The sequence below is a fragment of the Puntigrus tetrazona genome, chromosome 15 (assembly GCF_018831695.1).
Source record: "Puntigrus tetrazona isolate hp1 chromosome 15, ASM1883169v1, whole genome shotgun sequence".
Lineage (NCBI taxonomy): Eukaryota > Metazoa > Chordata > Actinopteri > Cypriniformes > Cyprinidae > Puntigrus > Puntigrus tetrazona.
Window position 1 is genome coordinate 2,719,399 of NC_056713.1, and position 26,726 is coordinate 2,746,124.

Genomic DNA, 26,726 nt, shown 5'->3' on the forward strand with positions numbered 1-26,726 from the left:
ATCACAGGCTAATTGGTCGCAGCTGCTGCTCGTTCCCCCTCCTGACTTGAAAAGCCAACGAGGCCTTTGAACTCTGAAACTGCTGACAGTAACATCCTTTTTCTTGTGTTACCTAGACAGTAGCGTGTGACAGAGTGGAAAGCACTGCAGCATCTATCATGCCCTGGGACTTGCACCATTTATCGTATTTATCATACCTCTGTTCAATAAATCTACCTTACGGGGTATTTATTTTAAGATCCCCTCCACAATATTTATATTATTTAAGGGGATTTTACTAAATATTAACATCACTATTGTACATGTTAATTTGTTTGTTGTTTATTTATGAAATTTAAAATTACACTAATTAAACAATTAAATAAAATACATTAAACACAAACTCTGCAGCATGCCTCAGCACCCTTATTTCCAGCAACACTGATTACTGGATAGGTCTTTTGTCCTATTGTGGCAGGAGGAGCTAACGACAGACACAGTGGGTGTGGCTTCAGGCCTCGGAGAGGCTTTTTATTAACAAAAATATTCAAAATAAAGTGTCCAGGGGAAAGAGTGTCCAAAATAAACGGGGGAACTGGTGTCCTCGTCATGCTGCATGGGGAGTGTAGGTAGGGTAGTGTTCCAAGGGGAAGGGTCTAGGTAAGGGGCGGAGTCCGGCGGCCGCATGCGCTCCCCTCTCTGGTCCGGGGTGCGAGGGGTGGTGGCTTCTTCCTGTGGCTTCTCCTTCACTTCTTCCTTCACTCCTCTCTCGAGGAGAGGCGTGCTCGGCATTTAACGGCAGCGGTGATGAGGTTCGATGCACTTCAGGTGTGCCTCGTCACAGGCCGCCAGACCTGTCCAATGCCACGCCCCCTCCTCTCACGCATGCCCACTCCTGTTGGGAACCTGGTGAAGGGCGGCGAATAAAGGATGGGGTGATAATGACAATCAAGGGGGAGGGGCAGCCAACTCGTCACAATAGAGTGGTGACAGGCTGTAATACTTTATGTAATACTTAGCAATAGCAAAAAAATCTTTACTATTCATTTTGGATAAATCTAGGCTTATGGTAAATGAATTATCTTGAGTTTTTGCAGATTTATTTTGTGCAGGTAAGACTACTTTAATTAATAAAGGAATATACAAAAATCTATACATGCATACAGGCTGAAAAGGTTTATCAGATAATATGAGAACTAATGTTTTTCAGTAATTATGATGTGTTATCAAGCATGTTCATGTATTCTTCATAGTAACCTGCAGGTAAATGGACATTCCCCAACTTTGGCCAACCATACCACAGCATGTGAATTCTGTTGACATCAAAATATAGTAGTCATCATTAAATAAGCATGTTTCTCAAGTTTCTCATGACTTCATCATGTGTGTGTCCCCTCAACGAAAGTGGTGACTTGGTCCTTTAAAATACTAAATATCAGTTTGTTATTAATGATGGCATAATTATGAAATGGCACAAATATGAAAGTTTGAAAGTTACAATTATGAAGCTTTTGCACACAATGTACACAAAAGTACTTAACTTTTCTTCTTTGCAAAGTAATGCATCTCATGATAATTTGTATTTATTGTATATTATGTAAAATGTGGTTTTATCAAAAAAGTGTATTTACCTACATTTCATAGGCACTAAAACGTACAATACTGATATATTTACAGCATCTGAACAAACCAATATTTATGCATTTTCAGCATTTTAGCCTACAATACTGATGCAACAACATCTACAAAAAATGAATCCTTATGAATATTGAAATTGCCTTATTAATTTCATTATTATTGTACTCAGCTGTGTTGTATTACAAATTTATAAAAAGTTAAACACAGATTCCAATATAACAGTATATGCTGAATGTGTATTGTAATTTACATTCTAAGAGCAGGAAGCCCAAGCCCTGAGACAGTTATCTTTTGTCTTTCAGTTCTTGAACATCTGGTAGGTGTCCTAAGTCAAGTGTGAATGCTAATCCTAAGGTACAACTGTGCCTTTTGTTTCACCTATGCATTTGATTGACACTTGGATGCTAAATAGATCAAGGATCGGGAAAGTTCCTGTTCTAGGCTAAGTTCCTGTTCTGCATTTGCATACTTTTGTTTTAATGGTCTCCACCTCTATGTACTCCTCCCCCTTGAAACATATAAACTTCAACCTAGCATGTTTTAGTTAGATTTTTTTCTTGGAGATTGCTTGACGATTTTCTTAAAGATTTCTTGAAGACTTCTTGCAGATGACTACAGCAACGAAATAAAAACGAACTCCTGCTTTACCAAGAATCTCCTGTTCTCTTCTTAAAAAGAAGCTAAAAAAAAAGGTTTCCAACAGCTGTCACGTCTTTGGACTTTTGTTGTCGTTTTTGTCGTGTGCCATGTGTTCCGTGTGACCTACTTTAGTTAATTGTCTTTATCGTCTTCCGCCGTGTCTTGTTAATTTAGTTATTTCCTTGTATATTTAAGTCCTGTGTGTTTGTATTCAGTTGGTCCGATCGTCAAGGTTTATACGTATGGTTTTTGTTCTGCTTTTCTGTCTGCCTGCTTGCCTGCCTGCCTGCATATTGTTGTTTTATCCGTTTGAAGAAGATTAAAACTGTTTACGATTTTTTTATTGTCGTAGAGTGCTCCTTCATGCTAAACCACACCCTGACACCTGGCTTTCAGTTTTTTTCAATTGCATCATTAAATTGTTTAGCCGTTTACTTAATATAAAATAAAATATTTTCTGTGTGATATCTGCTGCCACTCATTTTGAAGAATAGGATTACATAATGTTAAACAATGCATTTTGGATCCTTAAAATGAATAACATTACTGCAAACGTTTAACCATTTCTTTTCATGTGAAATTTATTTTAATTTCCGTGGGACACAAAAGGCATTTTCTCCAACATGCTGTGACTGAACATAAAACCATGAAATACACCAAAAACGCAACAAAATTACAAACGGAAATTATTTTGTTCATGCGGTGTAATCCACATCTTCACAATCCATTTGACTGTGAGTAAAAGAAACAAATCCAAGGCTTTATTCTGCGATCTTCATCTCCATCAAGAGCAGAGAGCGACAGACCAACTACTAGCTGCAAAGTCGATGGCTATTCGTTCCATTTAGGAAGTGACGTCTTGGGTCCTTGGACATTTCCAGTTTGTGTTCAAGCACATTCAAAACTATGGCAATAGGCGCTTGATGCACAATACGATTGCTATAATATGTATAATTCTGCTAAAATTAGATCCTTGTGGCTCCATTGTTGTGGGCAATGGAACTAACTCTGCCCTGGAACTAACATTAATTTACGAATGATCGAAAATTAAAGCCATTAGATTTCAGAGAAATGCACCTGGATTGTGACAATGAAGCAAGACAGAATAGCATCTAGCAGATCTTCTTCTCCAGTCGGGTAAGGAATGTCGTTTTGATTATTGTTTAGAGAAAATGGCAAGTATTTATTACCGTTTTATTGCCAAGTGTTGTGTGAGTATATGAGTTCACATTGGTTGTCTAGCTATCTTGCCAGCAGGTAAATTCAGTGAGTAAAGTAACCCATAATAGAAATGTATACTGTAAACTTGGATGCTAGTGTAACACTATTTGCAGTTGTTCATGTTTAAAAGTAGTGCATGTTGTTGTAAAATATTTATATTTTAAATAAATGGTGTTCTTTTTTACACAAATATGAGTAGACAGGTAGACAGTCAAAACCAGCAAGTAGCAGTTCGATCTGTCTATGTGTAAGGGGCTAATCAATAAGGCTAAAATGAATAGGCAGGCAATGGGTCTATACCAAAACATCAGTCCAAACAGGCACTTCTCAGCTTTTATGTAGAGCTGATTTTCTATTAGTCTAGAAAGGACTGCTCTTACATGGCTGATGTTCAGCTTCTTCCTGGAATATATGAGGATGTTATCGATATAGGCTACCACAAACTTGTTGATGATATCCTGAAGATCTCATTGATGAAGGATTGGAAAATTGCAGGTGAGTTGGCTAACCCATACAGCATAACCTGATATTTGTAGTGCCCCCTGGTTGTGAGAAAAGCAGTTCTCCACTCATCACCCACCATAATTCTGATGAGGTTGTAGGCGCTCCTTAAGTAAAGTAAACTTAAATTGAATCCTTTTAAACAGGCAAAATAATAATATACAAGCAGGCAGGCAGAACATCCAATCTGTCGACATTGTAGCACTGCCACATAAGGTGTGATTAATTTATAACATTGTTGACTGTCGCTCATGTATTGTTGATTTATTATTTATTTAATTGTCACACCCTTTCTGTGTCACCGCCTCAGCTGGTGTGCGTTTTCCCGGAATGATATAAGTCACGTGATCACAACAAGGAAATCACTACTGAGATAAAGATAGCCCGCTCCCTGCGTTCGGTGCTCAACACTGTTTGCTACTGATTTTTGCCCAGGTTCAAGTTTTAGATTATATCCGCCTCTCTAATAGAGTTCGTTGTACATGTTGGAGGACTTTTCAAGGAGGCATGTAATAATTTTTGGTTGCTGTATTTGGATTCTGCTCAGAGACATTCATAAGAGAACTCTTAATGATTCAAATCTTGTATATAGTTCACGGACTCAGAGACATTGTACATATCACATATATCCACCACTCATACACTTATTTCAGGGAAATTGTTGTACTGTGGGTCACTTTACATAATACAGAGGGTAATTTGATACAAGCTATTGTGTCTGTGCTTTATTTCTTATTTCTTGTTGAGCGGAGCGAACGTCCCTCTTATATTGTTTGTACTCTCCACATCCTAAATCGCGGAGTGTTACAACGTGTAAGGGGCTAATCCAAAAGGCTAAAGTGAATAGGCAGGCAATGGGTCTATACCGAAACATCAGTCCAAACGCCTGGAGGGCCTCTGGTTATAAAGCCCTCAAACAGGAAGTGGTTGTAGAGGAAGCTGAAGGGGTTGAACACAGTTAGTATTCGGGTGAAGGCTCTCTCTGCTGGTTGGGCGTTACACATAGGTTATACAAAATACTAAGAAGCATAACTGTTTACAACACTGATGATAAATCATCATATTAAAATAATTTCTGAAGGGTCATGTAACATTAAAGACTGGAGTAATGATGTTGAAAATTCAAATTTGATCACAGAAATTACATTTTAAAATAGAAAACTATTGTTTTACATCATAATAATATATCAGAATATTACTGTTTTTGCTTGTATTTGGGTAAATTAAATGCTGGCTTGATGAGCATAGGACACTTCTTTCAAAAAAATTTAAAATAGTAATAGTGCCCACACTTTTGACGAGTACTATTGTATATGTGTTTACAGTAAATGTGCGAGGTTTATGCAAAACATGGTAGCCAACACTGAATTGCTTTCATCTTGTTTATTTGTGACCACATGATGGCTCAGAGCATTCAAACATTAATATTATTATTCCACAGTAACAAACTTGATTTCAAACTAAGAACACATTAAATTTTAATGTGTTCTTATCTTGATCAGTAATAATAGCATGTAGTGATTAGTTTACTAGCATTAATTTAGCGTATGCATATATGCATATATATGCATGTTCTGTAAAGCTGCAGTATGCAGAAATGATATGTACAGTGAAAAGCGTTGTACAGCATGAAAATTAATATTTACATAGATATTTACATAGATATACAGTCCAGCAATGCAAGTGAAATGTAAACTAATCATCTCCCTGGGACATCTTAACGACAAAATATGACAAGTACATAAGTGACACTGTTTGTCTTGCTTCAGATTAACTAACAACACTGATGTCATCCACTGTACGGACAAATGGTCCTAACCTTTCCACTAAGAAGGTAATTGTAAGCATCCAAACTGTGATACGCATTTGCCGCCATTTCTCTTGTACACACACGCAGCATGAATCAGAGCTGATTTGAGACGTCTGGAGGACTAATTTGAATGTTTTTTGTAGGTTTGCGCCTCAGCCATTTTTAAAGGATAATCCCAATCACCATTTAAGTTTTTGAATGACTTTTGAATGATTTAACCATTACGTATTCGCTCAAACCAAAAAAATATTTTTGTTTTGACAGATGAGATTTAAACATGGTCCTACAGGAAATTCTTTAGGACCAGACATGTGCAGTAGTGTTCCAAAGTTTTTGTTATTGTTTACAAATTGTCTATATTTACTATAAATTGGGTTTAGGTGTAGATTGGGGGTAATTTTGGTTAGGTGTAGAAATATTGAAATTAAATATTTAACGCTGAACAAAAATACACTGTTAAGCACATAAATGGCACAAACACATGGCAGTTCATTTACAAACTTATTAATTTTTGTAAATATTCAATAAGAATCTACCAACTTTTTTTTTAAATAGCTGAAGCTGTAGATTCCTGCAACTTGCACACTGGTTTTCAGTATTTCAAAGGACTGAGTGGCCACACACTGACTTAAGTCATGAGAAACAAAAACTTTTGTATTTGGGGTCTGTCCATTTTCCTGGTGGCTATATGAACGAGCTTAATAACTAATTCAAAAAATGTTCTAACATTAATTAATAGACTGTTCTAACCTCTATGCATGCATGAGGCAATGTGGATTTTTGTAAATATTTTAGTAATTCAAGTAGTTTTTACCTGCACAAAATAATGCTATTTTTATTTAAAAATTCATGATATTATCCAAAGTAGATAGTGCTTTCTTTCTTTTTTTGTGAACAAAGAACACATCATGATCATGTGTAATAAACCATGATGATGTACCCATCTTAGTTAATGTTTTAATTAATGTGTAGTTTATCCATGAAGGACTTTGGACTCATGTTAGTTACTGATAATTAATTAAGATATTAATGCATGAAGTAAGGCATGATTTATGCATGAATTTATACATGAATTCATGGTAATTCATGTAACTTTATCATAAAGTGTTACCAAATTTAATATAAAATCATGAGAAATTGTAAGCATTTGCTTATTCAACCCTTGTGAAAATAAAGTACAATTGTAATGTACTACAAATCTTAAAAGGTTTATGTTTAAAAAAACTACTTGCTCCGGGAGGTCCGAAGGAGAGTATGCCTGGCCTTCCAGGTAAAAGAGATCACCGTGATTGGGTGGTGGCAGAACCTGGCAAATCCGTGACAAAGCCACACATTAGTGCAAAGAAAGTATACCTTTATAAAAACTACACTTAGTAAAAATAAACGTTTTATTTTTGCTGTGTGAAAAATGTCTACTACTACTCCTCTACATGTGAAAAACGCATTAAAGTAAATTTTAAAATACAGCAAAATAACTAACAATTCCACATACCAGCACTTGGCATAATCTATTATTGTTGCTTAGTTAAGTTTTTGTTTCTGTCCAAAAAACAAAACAAAAAAAATGTACATATACTTATGTACAATAATCGAAACAGTTAAAGCACTAAGTACTTGAATCAGTTGTAAAAGTGCTTCAGAGGTTGTGACTATATGATGTTTCAGTTTATCCGGTGCAGAGAGGAAGTGATAAGCTACCGACTTCCTGGAAACCTTATGAAATAAACACACACACACACAAATAGAAGCAGGTTTAGCTGAGGTTACTCAGTGTCTTATCATAACTGTCCAGCTCTACTGTTCATAATGCCAGTCTTAAGATCATTAAAGTAGCTGTTGCCAAATTTATAAGTATTGTTCTAGACAGATGTATTCAGTTGCAGTTTCAAATGTGCTGATCCTTGTCATAGCTCAGAGGTGGGTCACTTTTAACAATAGACACCATGAGCCAGCATAAATGAAAAAAGGACTGCTTGGGAGGAACAGAACATTTATTACAGAAACAAACTCTGTACACCTAATCTTATGAATTTATTTTTTAAACCAAATAAATATTATATACTGTATATGTATATTTTTATAACTCAGAAAATTATCATTCTAATACACAATTTAGAGCTAAAAAATAATTCTTATTATCAATGTTGGAAACAGTTAAAAACAAAAAACTTGTCTTTATTTATTCCTTCCCTTTTTAGCTTGTACTTTGAACAATGCCTGGGACTTGGTATCACGAGCACTTCCTGTAATGGTTTCCCTTATTATGAAGAATTGCTTTATGTATTCCACAATTATAAGCTGCTTTGGATAAAAGCGTCTGCAAAATTAATAAATGTAAATCTCTGCCCTAAAACAACGAACTGAACATATATGGAACAAAAGCATTAAATTATAAGTCCTTCAAGCCTCAGTGACAAACATGACCTGCATTTAAGATTTTTTTTTGTGCTATTCTTGGCTGGAAAGGAAGGAAGACTGAAGAACAGATGGAGTGTTTCATTTCTTTTCAAATCAGTGGGAGACATATCAGAGACAACGGGGAACAATGGTTCAGCAACATATTTCTAAAAACTCAATACACTGCTCCACCAACGCATGTTTCTATTTTTACCCATGTTTGACCTTTGGGTAGTGAGCACGGGATAAATTACATTGGCATGCCAGTCCCACCAAGCAATTTTTTTTTTTGTGTACCATCTGGTGAAAATTCAGTATACAAAAACAATAGAGTGAGACAATAACAATGTCAGAGCCATAAAAACACAGGATCGTTGACTGAGGCTTGTAATTGGGAAAATCCCAGCTTTCTTAAAATGATTAGCATTATTCATAAGTTAGACATATCTTATCTCACATTTTGACCCATGATGTTTATGATACATTTTTAATGCACATGTAATTAAATCTATAGTTTTCAAATTTCAACACAGTTTCTGTGATAGGTTTGAAACAAGTACTGTACAAAGGTGACAGGTGATATAATTTGGGTAAATTATTTCATTGAAGCTTAACGTGTGAATTTCATGACATGCAATCTGAAACAGAATCACCACAGCGGCCACGGAAAACAGATACAAGTGATCTGTTTATTCCCCTCTGCAGTTACATAATGTGGGACACATCAGAACACACTATAAAGTAAGAAAAAAAAGTAAAAAAAAAGAGAGAGAGAGAGAAAGAAACTACAGGATATGCTTTAGAACTGGTTGATATTAAACCTGCATGCAAGCAACAGTTGAAGAGAAAAAAAAATCTTATTGTAGGAAGTGGTTTCACACCTTTCAGCTTTTATTTTTCTTTGCAGGCCCAATTAAATGTCACACTCAAGATTCAGACACAAGGTCAGATTCTGAGCTTTTGCTTATGATATATTCTTAATTGTATTATAAATAGTTATTAACCATATGTTTTTTAAATAACTTTTCTCTCCTTTTCACGGAAATAATTTCAAATTCTCATTACTGTTCTCATTTACATATTTAAAAAAAAAATAATTTACACAATTTTAATACAGTAAACCTGGTAAAAACAATAAAATCACCATATATTAATATGAGTGAATATGCTGTAAATAGTTGAATAAAAAGCTGTAAATAAAAAAAAGTAATACAAATTAAATTATGAACTAATATAAATATTATTTAACAGAACACACGACTAGTTTCCAACCACAAACACTTTTAATATCACCTAAATTCGTCCCCCGCACTTTTTCTGGCACGTATGTTCATATATATGTTCAGTTTGTAGCACTAAATGAGGAGGTATCATATCGCTCACAAGTGAAATATGGAGTTCCTCAAGGTTCAGGTGCTAGGACCGTAACTTTTCAACCTATACATGTTACCTCTGGCAGATATTATCAGGAGACATGGTGTTAGCTTTCACTGCTAAGCTGATAATACTGAGATCTATATTTCAGCGCAGCCTGGTGATACACACCAAATTGAGAATTTAACAGAATGCGTAATTGATATAAAAAACTGGATGATGAGTAACTTCTTAATGCTAAATTCTGAAAACACGGAGGTGCTAATAATTGGACCTAAAAACCCCACATATAATAATCTAGAACACAGTCTAACACTTGATGGCTGCTCTGTTGATACTTTATCATCAATTAGGAACCTAGGTGTGCTGTTTGACAGCAATCTTTTCTTCGAAAACCATGTTTCCAGCATCTGTAAAACTGTGTTTTTCCATCTTAAAAATATATCTAAATTACGACCTATGCTTTCAACATCTAATGCAGAAATATTAATTCATGAGTTTATGACCTCGAGGTTAGATTATTGTAATGCTTTATTGGGTGGTTGTTCTGCACGCTTGATAAACAAATTTCAGCTAGTCCAAAACTCAGTAGCTAGAGTCCTTACTAGAACTAGGAAGTATGATCATATTAGCCCGGTTCTGTCAACACTGCACTGGCTCCCTATCAAACATCAGATAGATTTTAAAATCTTATTCATTACCTATAAAGCCCTGAATGGTTTAGCTCCTCAATACTTCAGCAAGCTCTTATCACATTATAGTCCTGCACGTCCGCTCATGCGTTCTCAAAACTCATTTGGCCATTTGATAATACCTAGAATATCAAAATCGACTACGGGCGGCAGATCCTTTTCCTATCTAGCACCTAAACTCTGGAACAATCTCCCTAACTCTGTTCGGGAAGCAGACACACTCTGTCAGTTTAAATCTATATTAAAGACACATCTTTTTAACCTAGCCTACACATAACACACCAACACACGTTTATTATTCAAATCCGAGGATTTTTAGGCTGCATTAATTAGATCTGCTGGAACCAGGAACACTACTCCTAAAACACGATGTACTTGTGACATCGTAAAAAGAACGGCATCTATGCTAATATTATTCTTGTTTCTTTCTTAATCTGTTTCACAGTTTGTATCCAGACTAGATGGTGGATCAGCACCCAAAGATTATGTTCATCAGAGACCAGAACACCTAGATGCGCTCTGTGGACAGATCACCAGATCCTGATGCACACACACACACACACTAAGTCATTTACACTATCTGACACATCTGCGTTTAAAATTGTACTGGACGTTAAGTGCTGGGCGTCCGGTCAGAGGAGAACTGGCCCCAACTGAGTCTGGTTTCTCCCAAGGTTTTTTTTTTCTCCATTCTGTATGGATGGGGTTTTGGTTCCTTGCCGCTGTCGTCTCTGGCTTGCTTTGTTGGGGACACTTAACTTCTAGTGATTATCGTCGAATTGATTACAGAGACTGCATTTAATAACAAATTGTTCATTCTCGTCATTACACATCCCTGTCATTGTATTCTTCTGCTTTATACTGTTCAGTGCAACCTGTGTTGTTAAAAGCACTATATAAATAAAAATGATTGATTGATTGATATAGAAGCTTTTTTTAAATCTGTTGTGAATAACTGTAGATTTAAATTGAAAGAGACATGATCATCTGTGCATGACCTAATGTTTTATTTGTAAGAATAAGGTGAGATGAATGTCACGTGAGTGCTAAACACTCCATGTAATATGTTTCATTAAAACATTTTAAAATCTATTCAACTAGAAAGGAGTTTAAAAATGTAAATTTAAAAACTTAAAAATACTGCTTTTGCTTTATTTTGAATCAAACAAATGGCAGGACAGTACAGTTACAATTTCATGATTATAGTTGAATAAGAAAAGACCATCATAACCAAATTAGGCCACATTTATTTTCATATTAAATATCTAGACACACGTAATTAGATAGAAACACACTTGTATAGATTTATTTAGTGAAAATACTTCCCAGAAAGATTATATATGTAAATAGAATTTGTCAAAATCAACATTTTCATGAGTGAATGCTCTGGTTCAGTTTAGTTTTTTTGAAAAGAAACCTTTTTATTTTATAAATGGTTTGTGTCTGCAATTTCAGAAGTTGGGACAAATAAATAGAGAGCTTAATGGAGTCTGTAGGAAGTTAAGATCAGTAGGTCACTGTCCATCTGCTGGACTTATCCTTTTCCTGTACTGTCTGATTGAGACATTAAATGGGAAAGTGGTGGTGATGGATGACATTGCCAGGAAAACAGAGAAGGATAAAGAGGTGAGGCAGAAAATAAAAACTGCCAAAGACAAATGAGAGAGAAAGAAAGTGGTATAAAAAGAGATGTGGAATAACAGCTAATGTAAGATGTGTACCGTATCATTTAAATCCTTTAGATTTAAGATGAGCATTTAAAAAAAAAAAAAAAAAAAAAAAAAAAAAAATATATATATATATATATATATATATATATATATATATATATATATATATATATATATATATATATATATATATCTTCTTTCTATCTCTTACTCATGTGTGGAAAAGTACAGCTGTTAAGAATGGTAACCTTGAGGGTGAGACAAGATATAAATAGCAGGACTGTCGTGTCATATTTGTTGCACTCTGCAGCAAACTCTGTGTTTCTGTACGACTGTCTGACCTTCTTACAAGAATAAAATCCTTAAAGAGCATTTGTTGAATTTGTCTTTTACCTTTGAGAGCTGTTTTTAAAATTGTCACGACAAGCTCCAGAGACATATCACAGGAATCACTCACACGCTTACAAACCCACAATAAATCCTTTACATAATCTGACATGGCTGGATTTAAAATTGAACTGGAAATTAAGTGCTGGTTTAATCTAGCCAAAGGAGAACTGCTTCCCCACAACTGAGCCTAATTTCTCCCAAGATTTTTCTCTCTCCATTCTGTCACAGGACTTTTGGTTCCTTGCCACTGTCGTCTCTGGCTTGCTTAGTTGGGGACACTTAATTTCTAGCGATTATTGTCAATTTGATTTCAGAGATCCTATTGAAACTGAGCTGATCTAGACAACGTCTCTGCATTCAATAATGAAATGCCTTTAGCTGAAAACTAAGTGCTTAATCTTGTCATATACTGACCAATTTGACACTGTTCAGTTTGACATAATATGTACTGTTAAAAGCGCTACATAAATGTAGGTGAATGATTGATTTATTGATTAACAATTAAAAATTGTCCAGTATGCTTCAGTCTTTACACACTGGGATGAAATGTTGGCTATCATGAAAAGTAGTATGATTAGTGGTAATACCAGCGTATTTAAGAAGGCTAGAGTAAGCAGCACTATACTCCCTAATGAAAACAGATGTGCAACTGGTGTTTATCATAGCAAAAGCAATATATATGAATTTGGTGGCCAGGAGCACCAGAGTTTATGGTGGTCATCTATAGCATCTGTAGCATTAATTCTGATGGCTTGTCTTGAAGAACTAAGACAGTTATGGCATTAGTCTTAAAAGGCAGCACATTGCAAGACAATCTTCTGCCAGAATTTCATTAGGTCAAATTTAATCACAATAGCAATTAATCAACTTTTCGGTGAACATGTTAAACCAGCAATCAAAGATATAGATTTAGCCTAGGATTAAATAAATTGTTTAGAATTTTCAAAATTTGCCTCAGGTGACTAAACCGTGGCCAAAATTGCATCATGTGAGATTGGCTAAAGGCTTGTCAGTAATCAATCAATGTTATGATTGGCTAATGTCATTGCACAGGAAACAGCATCAATGCTCATTTGATATTGCATGTAAATGTTTTGACAGCATGATAAAAATAAATCTGTCATTTCCAGACAAAGCATTATTAAATCTTTTACTTAAGGTTTGTGCTGCAGCTGCAGTCAGATCTAGTAGGGCTGCATCGTGTTGCAACAAGTGTTTATTTGTGAACTCAAAATGAGCCAAACAATGCTCCGACATGATCTGGGATATTATTAAAATATTACCAACAATTAAGACTTTATTTGCAGCCAGTATTAGAGAATCAGCAAATTCTTTAATGAAATCTATGCTGTGCCCTGGTGGCCTGTATACAGTAGCCAGTATAAACATGACAGGGTTTTTTTCCACTAGCACATGATTCTATAGATAATGTTATATGCAGCATCAAAACTTCAAATGGGGTATACTTAAAGCCTGCACTCTGAGAAGTATTGAGAATATTGTTATAAACTGTAGCAACACCTCCCCTTTACCTTTTAGACATGGCTAATTTTATAGCAGTAATTTTGGGGGGTAGTCTCATTTAAAGTAATGTATTCATCTGGTTTTAGCCAGGTTTCTGTCAGACAGAGCAAATCTGGGTTCTGATCTTTGATCAAATCATTTATATAAAGTGCTTTTGCAGAAAGGGATCTAACATTCAGCAAGCCAAGTTTTATCATTTGCTTCTTTGTATTATAAATTGTTTTTATTTGTTGAACATCAGTTAAATTATTGCTTTTAATTTGGTTTGGTCTTTCTCTCGGTTTAGCCAGTCTGTCTGCTTCCTAAGCTCTAAGAATATATGCCATATTTCTTGATAGAAGAGCGGCACCATCCCAGAAGGGATGAAGACCATCTCTTTTTAACAGGTCAGGTCTGCCCCAGAAACTCATTCAATTGTCTATAAAACCTATGTTATTCTGCGGGCACCACTTAGACATCCAACCATTGAGACCCAGCAGTCTGCTGTGAATCTCATCACCCCGATAAGCAGGGAAGGGACCAGAGCATATTACATTGTCTGACATTGTACTTGCAAATTCACAAACCTTTTTTAATGTTATTTTTAGTGATGGCCGACTGGCGAAGTCGAACATCATTAGCGGCGACGTGAATAACAATCTTATGGAATTTATATTTAGCATTAGCCAGCACTTTTAAATTTGACAAGATGTCAGACGCTCTGGCTCCTGGTCAACATGGTGGCTGGTGGCTCTATTTTCACGTTTCGTACAATAGAATCGCCAATTATTAAAGCACTTTCATCAGGTTTCTCAGGGGGTGCGTTATTTTTTTTTAATTTATAAAAACTTTTTGTGTTATTTTTAACCCTGAGCTTCTGATTCTACGAATTAAGCAGCAACATTTGTAAGAAATGTACCATAAGATGAGAAAGTGAGAGACCAGCCAGCAGAAACATATTTTAGTCTAGAATATGTGGTCTAACACTTAATACAATGTGCAATTTACTGTTAACTTTACTGTTTTGTTTGTTATTCTTTAGAAAGTCATGATTTCATGTCTCCTTCCTACAAGAGGAAATGCTCTATGGCATTTGTTTTGTGTTTAATGGTGTGCAGTATTCAGTGGATGGCGGCATCTAGACAAACCAACATAGAAACTATAATGGTACATTTCCACTTAGTAAAAACTAAAGAAAGCAAATATTGTGGCTGAACGGTTTATTTAATTTTGCACTGTCACAAATGGTATTTAAAAGCACACTTTTTGCATTCCTATGCAAAACATGCCACATTGTTGTTCAAAAAACAAAAGTGGTGCAGTCTGACATAATAATATCATTGCATGGGGTAGCTGATTGGTTCATTTTGTATCAGCAGCCAATGAGCTTACTTCTGAACATTCAAACACTTGGCTAATGCTCGATGTAGCAGTTGCAGTGCATTTCAGAAATCTTTACCTTCCCTAGCTCCAACTGTATAGATATGTAAATCATGTATGCCATTTGTGGCTATTTCATATATGTTATATGTGCAGCAGCAGCATCTTACATGCTCACAGCAGCAGTGTTGGTAGTGGCACCAGAAGCACAGCAGATCTGTTCCGCAAAAGATAAACACATTAACATTTCCCTCCGAGAGTTGCCATGCAGAAATATATTTTATGTTTTATGTCAAAAACAGAACAGCCTAATTGGGTCATTTGTCAGCTTTACACAGTCTGTTTCACGTTAACACATCACAAGACTATAATTTATTCCACTCAAGTACTGGAAGTACTGGAGTGATCATTGATGACCAGCTAACTTTCACTGAGCACATTTCAAAAACTGCTCGATCTTGTAGGTTTGTGTTTTTCCTGATGTTGTACAGCAGACCGTACTTATCAGAACACGCTACACAGATCCTCGTCCAGGCACTAGTCCTGAGTAGACTGGATTACTGCAACGCCCTCCTTGCTGGCCTCCCAGCCTCTACAACCAGACCTCTTCAGATGGTCCAGAATGCAGCGGCAAGGGTGGTCTTCAACGCAACCAAGGAGGGCCCACGCCACACCCCTCTTCATTAGTTTACACTGGCTTCCTATAGATGCCCGCATCAAATTCAAATCCCTGATGCTGGCCTACAGGACAATCACAGGCTCCGCTCCCTCGTACTTACACTCACTAATTGAATCATATGTTCCCTCTAGGTACCTACGCTCTGCAAACGAAAGGCGTCTTGCAGTGCCTTCACAAAAAGGTGCAAAATCACTCTTGCGCACCTTCACCTGGTCTGTTCCTCGCTGGTGGAATGATCTGCCCGTTGCCACTAGGGCAGCAGAGTCACTAGCAATCTTCAAAAACCAACTCAAAACTCATCTTTTTCGTTTGCACTTGACCCAACATTGATAGCACTCTCTTCCTCTCCTGCTCCTTCCTATCCTTTTCTTGTTTAAAAAAAAAAAAAAAATAAATAAATAAAATAAAATAAAATAAAATAAAATAAAAAGACTTGTGTCTGCGTTAGATAAGACAAGACCCCACTCAAGAGCACTTATGCACTACTGCCCTTTGCTGATATTAATTTGCTTCTATATGCCTACCTCATTTGTACGTCGCTTTGGATAAAGGCGTCTGCTAAATGACTAAATGTAAATGTAAATGTAAAGTACTGCGGAGTCAATCATCATAAATAAAAGCTGTATTCATTGTAATTGAATGAAAAAAACACCAGTACTATTTATTGAACAATACCATCTATTGTAACAAATTTAACTTTTATTTAATATCAGAGCGGTCCAAAATTACATTTTTAGAAACAAAGGTCTTTCAAAACCTAGACTTGGTCTCTAAGGCCCTTTATGTGGCTTTCAGATAAGGCTTTAACACTAGCCCAGCATTTCCTCAAAAACAAAATTAGGGCATTTATCTGCACACCAAGCGTTTCCAACAGTCAGAAAGAAAACACTCGTACATCAAGCAGAGCTGGCAAAACTGCAAAATGACTTATAGTATTCATTTTATGAGAGCCATTAGCTGAAAAAAAAACCTGGATTTATACACAGGTTTCAGTGTTCAAGAGACATTTCTTATTATTATAAATGTCAGCAACACTTGTGCTTAGGTGTGTGTGATATGATGACTTTTGATCATAAACACAACATACAGTTACACTCACTGGACGCTGCACTTTTTTGCAATCATAAAAGTAGGCCTACATTCAAGCTCATTATATTCCATGAGCTTTAAATCCTTGCAGTTAAACATTTAATTTACATGCTTTTTTGACATGCACGTTGTCTGAGCACATACACCTGTAGCGTTTGTACACTGCAAAACCTGTCAAAGCTAATTTATGGACTAAGTTTGCGCTGTGTTCAGGGCCATTGTTGGCGTGTTGTTATTTTAAGTAACTGAAAATAGAAACTGAAAATAGACTAAACTCAGCTAAACTCTTTGCAAACCTGGTCTAAAGTCTAAAGTAAATAGCACAATTTTTTGTGTGTGCGTGTGTGTGTGTATTTAAAGAGCGTGTTAGTAGAAAAAGCACCTATAGGCGGGTCCACAATGCGTGATCACTTTGCTTATTACAATCTTTGTAATCTCCTCAGATGACAATGTATATGCCTAACAAACATGGTTGTTATGATCACAGGCTGTATGGATGTAATTATATGCAATACACAAAGCTTTTCCCTCACTTTTGTAACACCCAGCTTTTGCAAGGTTCCGTGAAAACATTTCAATTTTTATTTTCTTTTTACTCCCTGAAGAAGTGTAACGGTTCTGCTTTGAGTGGGAATCGAACCCAGGTCTACTAGACTCAGTGCTCTGTGTAGACAGGCTGAGCTAACTTCCCAACAAATGAATTCAGGTGCAGAGGTAGCAAAAGCCAGAGTCAAAAAGTCTTCAAAAATAAATCAAACTTTACTTGAGGAAAAGTCCAACAAAACAGGAATCAGTGACTCCAATAAACAGGGAAAAACAAAGTAGACATGATAGTCAAAAACATAAACTCAAGACAGACTTATCTCACAGTTGACACTGGAAACCAAGGCTCAAGACTGAACAAACAAGCATGGCACAAACTCATTAAATAGTGCTGAACACAGGTGTCACCTATCAGGGCAAACGAAAGGTGCTGTTCAGCAGAAGCCTGGAGAGAGGCGCCACCTGCTGACTAGGAGGTGTATTACAGTCCAGTGGTGAACTCTTACAAGAAGATACCACAGGTTCATCAAGTTAGCTGAAATGATCCACCCTTAATCACTTAGTGTAGTATAACTAATGTAATTTGTCTTTAAAGATTTGATTAACTATAAAACTTATGCAGTTATGTTAATTCAGAACTTTGTTGTCATTGGACAGAAATAATACCACAACAAGCTAATGTATATGTATATGTTAATTGCAACAAACAAATGTACAGAGTTCCTTTTTTATTAGTGGCTAAAAGAATATTCTCAAAACAACCTAAGAGGCTTAAAAAAAAAAACGTATGTCTTATTGAAAAAAAAAACTTAATCTGTCCTTCATATTTTAGCCTTTAAACAATTTTTAAGTCAAAAGTATCTGTATTATATTATTTTAAACAGTTATCAATGAATTATTATATTAAAATGTAAATAATCTTAGTGTTTTTGTGCTTTTTATAATGCATTAGCTTATTGTTGATCCACTGGTTCAACCTTAAAAATACGTAGCAAAGATAGCAGATGGGCTCACTGAAAAAGCTCATTTGTTTTCTGCCAGCAGGTTTCACTTTCAGAAATGCAGAAATATAGTAAATCCCCCAGTAACATGCATTACACAAAGCTGACTTTGAAAAGTGCAGCGCTTAAGTTTATTCAGTGAATACTTCATTCAGATACTTGAGGGGGTCGCCTGGTTTTCAATAAATCTATTATAGCTACTTAAAACATGACAATAGTGAAAGTGAAAATTAAATGAAAAGGTTGAATGGCTGTTGTAAATTTAGTCCTGCACATGTTGTTTTTACGTTACGTTTTTATGGGTTTGTTTAGCGATGCAAATCATCTATCACACACAACTCTATGTAACAATGTATAGGGATACTTTAGCTGATGCTTTCTCATTAAATTCATATGATTTCATTAATTCAATGGGATGTATGGGCACAGTGGGGAATACCAATATTGTTTACGTCATGAGCAATTCAGTTCTCTTTTACGAATCAGTAGGTGAATGTGTGGCCGTCAGTCAGTTTTATTCATCCACAGGCATTCTCCCATTATTTTTCATTATTTTGAAAGTCATACACTATTGTTGCCCTTCGACTGAAATTTACAACCAAATATTACACTACAAGACATCTTATTAGTATTTTATTTTCTGAACTGTGTATTCCAAGTTGTCTTGCAATAAAAGCACCAATAGCTCACCAAGTGCAACCATTTGTACATATAAAATAATCACAACGTCTTCAGTATTGAATTTTCAATAGAACTGAAATATCTTGAGAGAACATCACATAAGCAACATAAGATTTCCTTTTTTGTATGATTTCATAAGATTTCCTCACCATTATTGTTTCCTTTGATTGGTAAATTGTCTATATTATTATACTTTCTTTCAACAATCAATCAATCACTTTTATTTATATAGCGCATTTAACAATACAGATTGTGTCAAAGCACCGAACTGTATCAAATAGGAGAATAGAGTGATAGTAAGTATAATTGACAAGATTAAGCACTTAAGTTTTAGTAAATGCAGAGATGGTCTGTGTAATCAAATCAATCATAATCACTAGAAATTATGTGTTCCCAATTAAGCAAGAGTTAAAGTTAATGAGATAATTAAGAGGCTATTTAAATGATGATTGCACATTAGATGAACACTTACTGTTATTGACTATTACACAGAATCAGTTGCTGATTAAATTTATGCCACCATCATGGAGATCGGTCTATGACATAGTTGAGCTCTTGACCCTTTTACTAAAGTAACTGCAATGTTTTTTTCATAGCAAATATTTGTGTATTGCTAAATCAAACCTTGAAGTAGCAGATGAGATTCATAATGGGAGCTTTTAGTTTGGTATTACCCAGCATTCATTGCAGCGTAAAGCATTTTGTTTATTGTCACCCTTGTTAATTCATATACTGGTTCTTGTGTGTCTAAATAATACTGGAGTTCAAATTGTTATACGCATTACATAGAATTAAAATTGATGAACTACTAGAATGTTTGCATGCTTTAGTTTCACAGGGTTGACTACAAAAATATATATATTTAGATTGTAATCGATTGATTAAAATTGCTCAACTGATTAAAAACTAAGATTTGACTCTGGACCCAGATATAACACTGGTTATCCAACCTTTTAACATAATATTTTAGAAACCTGTGTAGCCGAGAGAATATCAATGTTAACTAAAACAAACACCAGTCTCTAATCTCCATGCTGGTATCATTTTAACCAATGAAAACATCAACATCTGATCCTCTGTAATTCTCCATAACAGCTGGTGTTCATCACTAATGCACAATCATTACTAAATTAAACACTTAAGTATCTCATCAACTTTAACTGTTTGAAAGTCCTACCTCTGCTCAATTTATTAAATACTAGGACTCAATATTTGTCACAGACACTGGACTTATATATAACACTGATTCCACCTAGTGGCAATAAAAGAAAACACTTTTCTTCTGCAATTTCTTAACCAAATATGTATTAAAAAAATAAAGAAAAGTGTGTGTGACAGCATTCGTGGCAAGATTGCTAAGTCGATCCAGGTGTGTTTATATGATTGTACATGTTACATGTAGCAAACAGTAGAGAGAGGCTAAACTTTTCACACCAAACATTTCATACTTTCATAGTAGTAAAAAGAAAAGAAAAGAATACATAAATTATATCTAGTCTTTTTAGAAAAATAATTAATAACTCTTTTCTTTTGATTTAAAATTAAAATATGGCCCAGACATGTTCCTGCCAGGTTAGATTCAATATTCAACACTTGTTCAGTCACTTAACTTCACAAGGTTTTTTTATATGTTTGATCACACACAAAGGTGTGTAGGAATATACTAAACCAGATCTCTGTTTTTTTTCAATTGAGATTGTATATTGTTTCATATCAGTTTCACTTTACAGTTATATTTTCATGATTTATGAAAAATATTAAATATAAAATAAAATTATTTTAATATTAAAAATAAAAATGATGAATATGTACAGCACATACAATTACTCACTTAAGTTTCTCTAGCCCATCAATTCCTCTAGTTCATTTATCCAGTCATACGAAAACTCCTCTTCAAAATCCCTGCAGTCAGGAGAGTACAGTCAGATTTATAGTAAATAGTAGGCTAGTTGGAGATATACAGAATTGCTAACAGAAGAAAAACAAGAGAAAAGTCTCGGCAGGCTCATTGACTGATGTCATGGGATCCTGCTCGGAAGCCCAATCGCCTCTGATCTTTAGAGAAAAGACCAATAGGAATTGGCTAGTGATATTTGCATGTCTAGCCCCTCCCCCGTACATATGGGTATATAAGTTGGTGGCATGCAACCACTATTCCGGTTTATGCTGAGGAGCCAAGAGCTTACCTGACTCCCAGCATGGATCAAGGTTGTGGCAAGAGTCACGTAACATCTCCATCCACAAGTAACGGAGACTTTCCCTTTCAGTTAGTAATTATGACATTATGTTATTGGCTGACGTCATGGGGTCCCTATGGAAAACGCCACAACCTTTACCACATCATGTAGTTGAGGCATAAATGCTGACAGGCTAGCGTGTCAGACAAATGGGACTCAACACGTAACCATCCCAACGCCCTGGGGGCCGGCTGGAGCAAGCCTGCCAGGGATGCCTGATTCTTCAGAAGCATAGGTTGGGGGTGTTGCACACTAAATAGCAATGAGGATACAGAAGATGGAATGGGGGAAACACGCTGGGAAAAAACGTTGGGAAAAAAAAAAGGCAATTCCTAATTGCTTTCTCTAAAGATCAGAGGTGAATGGGCTCCTGAGCAGGTTTCCATGCCTCTGGTCAATGACATAATGTCATAGTGACTGACTCACGTGTCTTCATCATCTGAGCGTGGCTCCAGTCTGCTGTAGTCTGTGATTATCTCCTCAGGGCCGTCCACTTTGTCTCCATGCTCTGGGGTCAGAGAACATGATGACAAAATAATCAGATTATGCACAAGCACTACATGTGAAACATTTATTTTAAAGTTAGCACATTACCAAATAACATTTGAACATACTGCTAGATAAATATAAAAAGAAGTATAAACAGATGAGAAATCTTTTATAAAAAATTAATGTTGCAAAATTATATCCCATGCATGGGTTGTACTCTGGTGCGGCTCCAGTGGCGGATGAATCTAAAGTTTTGAGGTGCATGTGTAGCTGTCAGTCACTGCACCAGTGGGAATCCTGTACATAGTAATCACAGATTCTAAAATACACCTTAGAATATGTGACCCAAATAAGGATTTTCACCGGATATTGTCATCTGAACAAGTAATAGGTCTGCCACTCTAACCACTGACCAACTGAGGGGATAAAAACATTACAATAATTCATGCTACCAATGGTGATTAAATCAAACGATTAATTAGCTCTTATCACATCAAACCCTGCAAATTATTATTATTGCTGTACTTTATTAACAAAGTTATTGTGTGACTGAGTATAGTGTGTCTTAACATATAGATTTCAATTCTGTACAGTCTAATCTCTTAATTTTTCATCAACAATTCAAATTTTTATATTAAGAAATTCCTTTAACCCAAAAAGCATACTGCTCCCTTGTTTTTTTTTAATACAAGTATAAATGGAATAAAATTTAATTTCACTCAGATTATTCCAGCTGCTGTGAGAGTAGGCTATAATTAAACAATGCGCCTCCTGCTGAATCCTCAGCCAAATGAGGCCATAGCCTGTACTTGCAGGGACAGCTTCATTGTCAGCTTCATTCGATGTAATAATTTGGTGTTATGCTCGAATCCGCAAAAAAAAAAAAAAAACTACCTGTACCACTCAAATTAGAAAACATTTTTACAAGCTAATCATTGTGAATTGGGCTAAAGTATGGCAATAGTTTTGGACAGTGACTGGTTATGTACTTGTTTATATAACAATTGTGGATCATTTTTGACAAAAAAAAGTTACATACAGCAGCTTTAACTCTGCTGTTATTAATGTGTATAACTCTGTGTCCTGATGTATCTGATGTGTGCAGACTGACCATCTCTATGTAAAGTGTATGTCTCAAAGCCATAGCAGAGCTGCGCTTTCTCCAGAGCACTCAGGAGTCTCTCAGGTGGATCTTTGTCCCATTGTTTCCTCACTCGTCTTTCCTGGGTCTTCGTACACTCAGCTTCTATAACACAGCAAAAGAATGCAAAATTTGCTTAAGTGTAATTATGCATTTAATTTATTGAGTTTTATATTAATTAACAACAAGTACTTACTATATGGTTAAAATCAGGGTTTGGTTTATGGGAATTTTACATGGTTTGCGGTTAATACTATAAGCACATGTAACAAGGACATTGTAAAATAAAGTTTTAACTAAACAACTACCAAGATATATATCCAATAAACAGGGTAATACCATTCTACGTATTAGTTGTACAGTACCTGAAATGCGACCAGTTAGTTCTGCATTTTCCATACTACCAGTGGAAATGATGTCAGCATTTCTTAGGACCCCCAGCACAGTATTACAAGTTCCGACTGCCCATCTCTTACGAGAAGCTGGGTCATCAATGCAGTTGTTTTCCAAAGTGGACTGTTCTACTTGCATAGTTCCTGATCACAAATGAATAAATGAATTGTTTTCCTTTTCTTTAGCGTGTTATATAGCAGTTTGTGCATGTACAAGATTTACAGAATTTAAATCTACTTATAGTTACAAAGCTTAAAGTCTCCCACATAAGGATTTTTTCTATCTAAAAAAGAAGGCTTATCCAGACTGGACTAAAACACTTTATTAAAACATGCCTCCACATGTCTAGGTGACCATGTGGTAATATTTGCATAATTCCACCCAAATGCTGCCGCTTTAGAATCAGTGATTGTAAGTTTGTTTTGTTATTGGTATTTCTAACTATTCAGCAGAGTTTTGCGTCACATTGTGTGTTTTTGTGTGTTTTTGTGTGTGTGTACACAAAATAATGATCTTTAAAATAGCATCATATGACCCCTTTAATCAGTTAGGTTGATTTACTACAGGTTTTACCTAAAATTGGCAGTTAGTTAATGTGTAGCAGATCTGCTAGTGCTAGTGACCTTCAGTGGTAGTTGTGATCACTAAACTCTTCTGTCCTAAAAACATGGCCACTTCCTCTCCTTTCTCTCTCCTCCAGTGGTGTGTTCGTTCTTGCACCAGTTCCTTATTCTGCACAGCAAAACAGAGAGAAATAAAGAGGTACTTTAATATAATTTACAAACTAATTTACAGGTCTTATTTAACAAATAAGAGTGGTAAAAATCTTTTAAAAAATTTTAACTACATGTGCTACACATTTTAACCACTGGTTCTTAAAAAGATTTTCTCTGTATATTTTGTAAATATATATTCTGTGTAAAACTATTTTGAACTGCCAGTTCTTAAATATCATGAGTTTTTTATGCGGGGAGTAGCAACACATTCCATTTTTTCCCAAATTAACTTTGCTTTGTCAACAATTTAATTGAATAATGAGTTGATGTACCTCTGGCACCAAGTGTTTATGCAGCAGTCGAGACACACGGTGAGAGCTGAGGATTGTGTGTACTGATGGTCTGTCTTTAGGGTTAGTCTTGAACATGTTTTTGATGAGGTAATGTAGCTCATAGGAGAAGTGACTGGGTAAAGGTGTATATGCCCCACGACACACCTTCAAGATCAAACTCTTCCAGCTACATGACTGAAACTATTGAAGGGAAGATTGAAGGAATATGTGTTTTTGATGTTACACACTCCAAGGCTGATGATACATGGGGCAACATTTTAAGCAATGTTGCTGGCCTGCTTTAGGCAATCAACAGGCAACCAGGTAAGACACAGGGCCAAAGAATGATCTACAATTTCCAGATAGAAATTTGTTACCCATTACCAATGGCAAAGTGCTGAAGCAACAGTGCTCAAAAGAGCTGCCTGGCAAAACTGCTCAAAAGGTTGCCCCATGTATGATTAGCCCAACATTTTACATTGTTTGATGTAAAAGCCATTTTTATTCAGGATTTTACGAGGAAATTACCGGGTGTTGGAGTGTGCAAAGTTCATACAATACACAGCCAAGAGACCAGATGTCACTGTAATATACACACATATTAGTACATATGTAACCTGAAATGTAAAGCTGATGTCAAATTACAGGGAATTGCTGTAAAATCAGGAAAACTTCACCTTTTATTATTGTAAGGTTTGTTGTCCCATATTTCTGGAGACACATAATATGGAGTACCCACATAGGTCTGAGCATATGCTTTTCCACTAGCAGAAATGCATATAAAATTACTGAAATTCTAATATTTGTGCACAGAATTGTAAACGCCAAAATGAAATGACACATAAATACATACATTGGGTAAAAATTGCTGAATACCTGTTTAGAGAACATGCTGAACCAAAATCCCCCAATTTCACACTTCCACTCTCTGTCAAGAAAATATTCTGTAATGAAAATGAATAGCAATCAAATTGTGATGGTATAGTGAACTGATAACACTGGCCTTACCAAAACCAAACACAGTAATTATACAATTTGAGAGCAAAGACCAAGATCAAGCATTAGATCTTCTAAATGTTCAGATACCAAGTTAATGAATTATGAATTAATAAAAATAAAAAATTAAAATCATGCTTATTATACAAGATTAATAAATAATTAGATTATCAAAATTTGCACCTGAATCCCTTCATCAAACATTGGCATGGTTGGTATAATTATAGTACTGCATTTCACCTTTGTAGTGCAGAATAGTTAGGCTAAAAATGTATATGCAAGCAAATAACTTTGGGCTTTCCTTCTTACTACTTTTTATAAACTATTTTCCTCTGCAACATGACTAAATATTTTTTTAAAAAAAGGGGAAAAAAAAAGTCACCAAACATAACAACATTTACCTTTGATTTTAAATCCCTGTGAAGTACTCTCTTGTCGTGAATGTGTTTGGTGCCCAGACACATCTGTGCAAACCACTTCAGGATCTACAATAAACAGATGATGATAACAACATAAACTGCAATAAAATAACATAGAACGTTTGGGATTTCAAGGAATAAGGAGTTACTATCAATATTAGTACTCATTTTTTTTGTCATACCACGTCCTCTGTGAACAGAACATTTTTTTGCTGTCTTATCCTTTGAAGAAGATCTCCACCACTGCAAAACTGCATTACAATGTAAAGATGACCATCAGCTGAAAAGAAAAGATTTATGAAAAGAGATGTTTATGACTGTCAGCCTTATGAAATTTATGTCATTTGCATTATATAAAACACCCTGACAGACCTTCAAATGACTCTTTAAATGCCACAATGTTTGGATGTTTCATTCTGGACAGTAGCACAGCTTCTCTTCTGCTGTTTCTTATCCCAGAATCAGCCTATGAATCAGTACAGGAACATTTTACAAGTATGATTATAATAAAAACTGTTTTTTTTAATTATTCTTGTTTTAATTATGAGCTTTCGTTACCTTTGGCAGTCGTATTTCCTTCATAACATATTTTTGCTCTTCATTTACTGGCTGAACCAAAAGAGCTCGACCGAAAGACCCTTCGCCAATGACTTTCTCTACTGAATATTGATCCATAATAGCAACTTAAAAATGACACAGAAAAAATATTTCTGTATTTTATAAATAATTTTTACCAGTACGAAACTAGATTAAGGATATATTAAGGATAGCATCACCATTGTTTCGGGTGTAAAAGCAATAGTATCACTTCCGTAT

The 26,726-nt window shown here is 35.5% G+C and overlaps 1 protein-coding gene across 5 annotated transcripts; it reads right to left on the reverse strand.

Moving 5' to 3' along the window:
* Nucleotides 1-483: 483 nt before the first annotated feature.
* On the reverse strand, nucleotides 484-26,726 carry nek3 (NIMA related kinase 3). 5 transcript variants are annotated; one of them, XR_006252687.1, is made up of 15 exons: nucleotides 26,469-26,726; nucleotides 26,283-26,376; nucleotides 26,093-26,190; nucleotides 25,893-25,976; nucleotides 25,372-25,439; nucleotides 25,173-25,259; nucleotides 25,024-25,078; nucleotides 24,496-24,696; nucleotides 24,071-24,179; nucleotides 23,420-23,590; nucleotides 23,025-23,159; nucleotides 21,851-21,932; nucleotides 21,019-21,089; nucleotides 7,021-7,094; nucleotides 484-885 (listed from the first exon to the last, which is right to left on the reverse strand). XR_006252687.1 is itself a non-coding variant. In XM_043259301.1 (14 exons), the coding sequence occupies exons 1-13, from the start codon at nucleotides 26,583-26,585 to the stop codon at nucleotides 21,029-21,031; spliced, it is 1,362 nt and encodes a 453-aa protein (XP_043115236.1). In that variant the 5' UTR covers nucleotides 26,586-26,726; the 3' UTR covers nucleotides 6,427-7,094; nucleotides 21,019-21,028. The 5 variants fall into 5 exon arrangements, 3 of the variants coding, with proteins under 3 accessions (XP_043115236.1, XP_043115238.1, XP_043115237.1); XR_006252686.1 differs by having other exon boundaries at nucleotides 7,017-7,094; XM_043259301.1 differs by lacking the exon at nucleotides 484-885 and having other exon boundaries at nucleotides 6,427-7,094.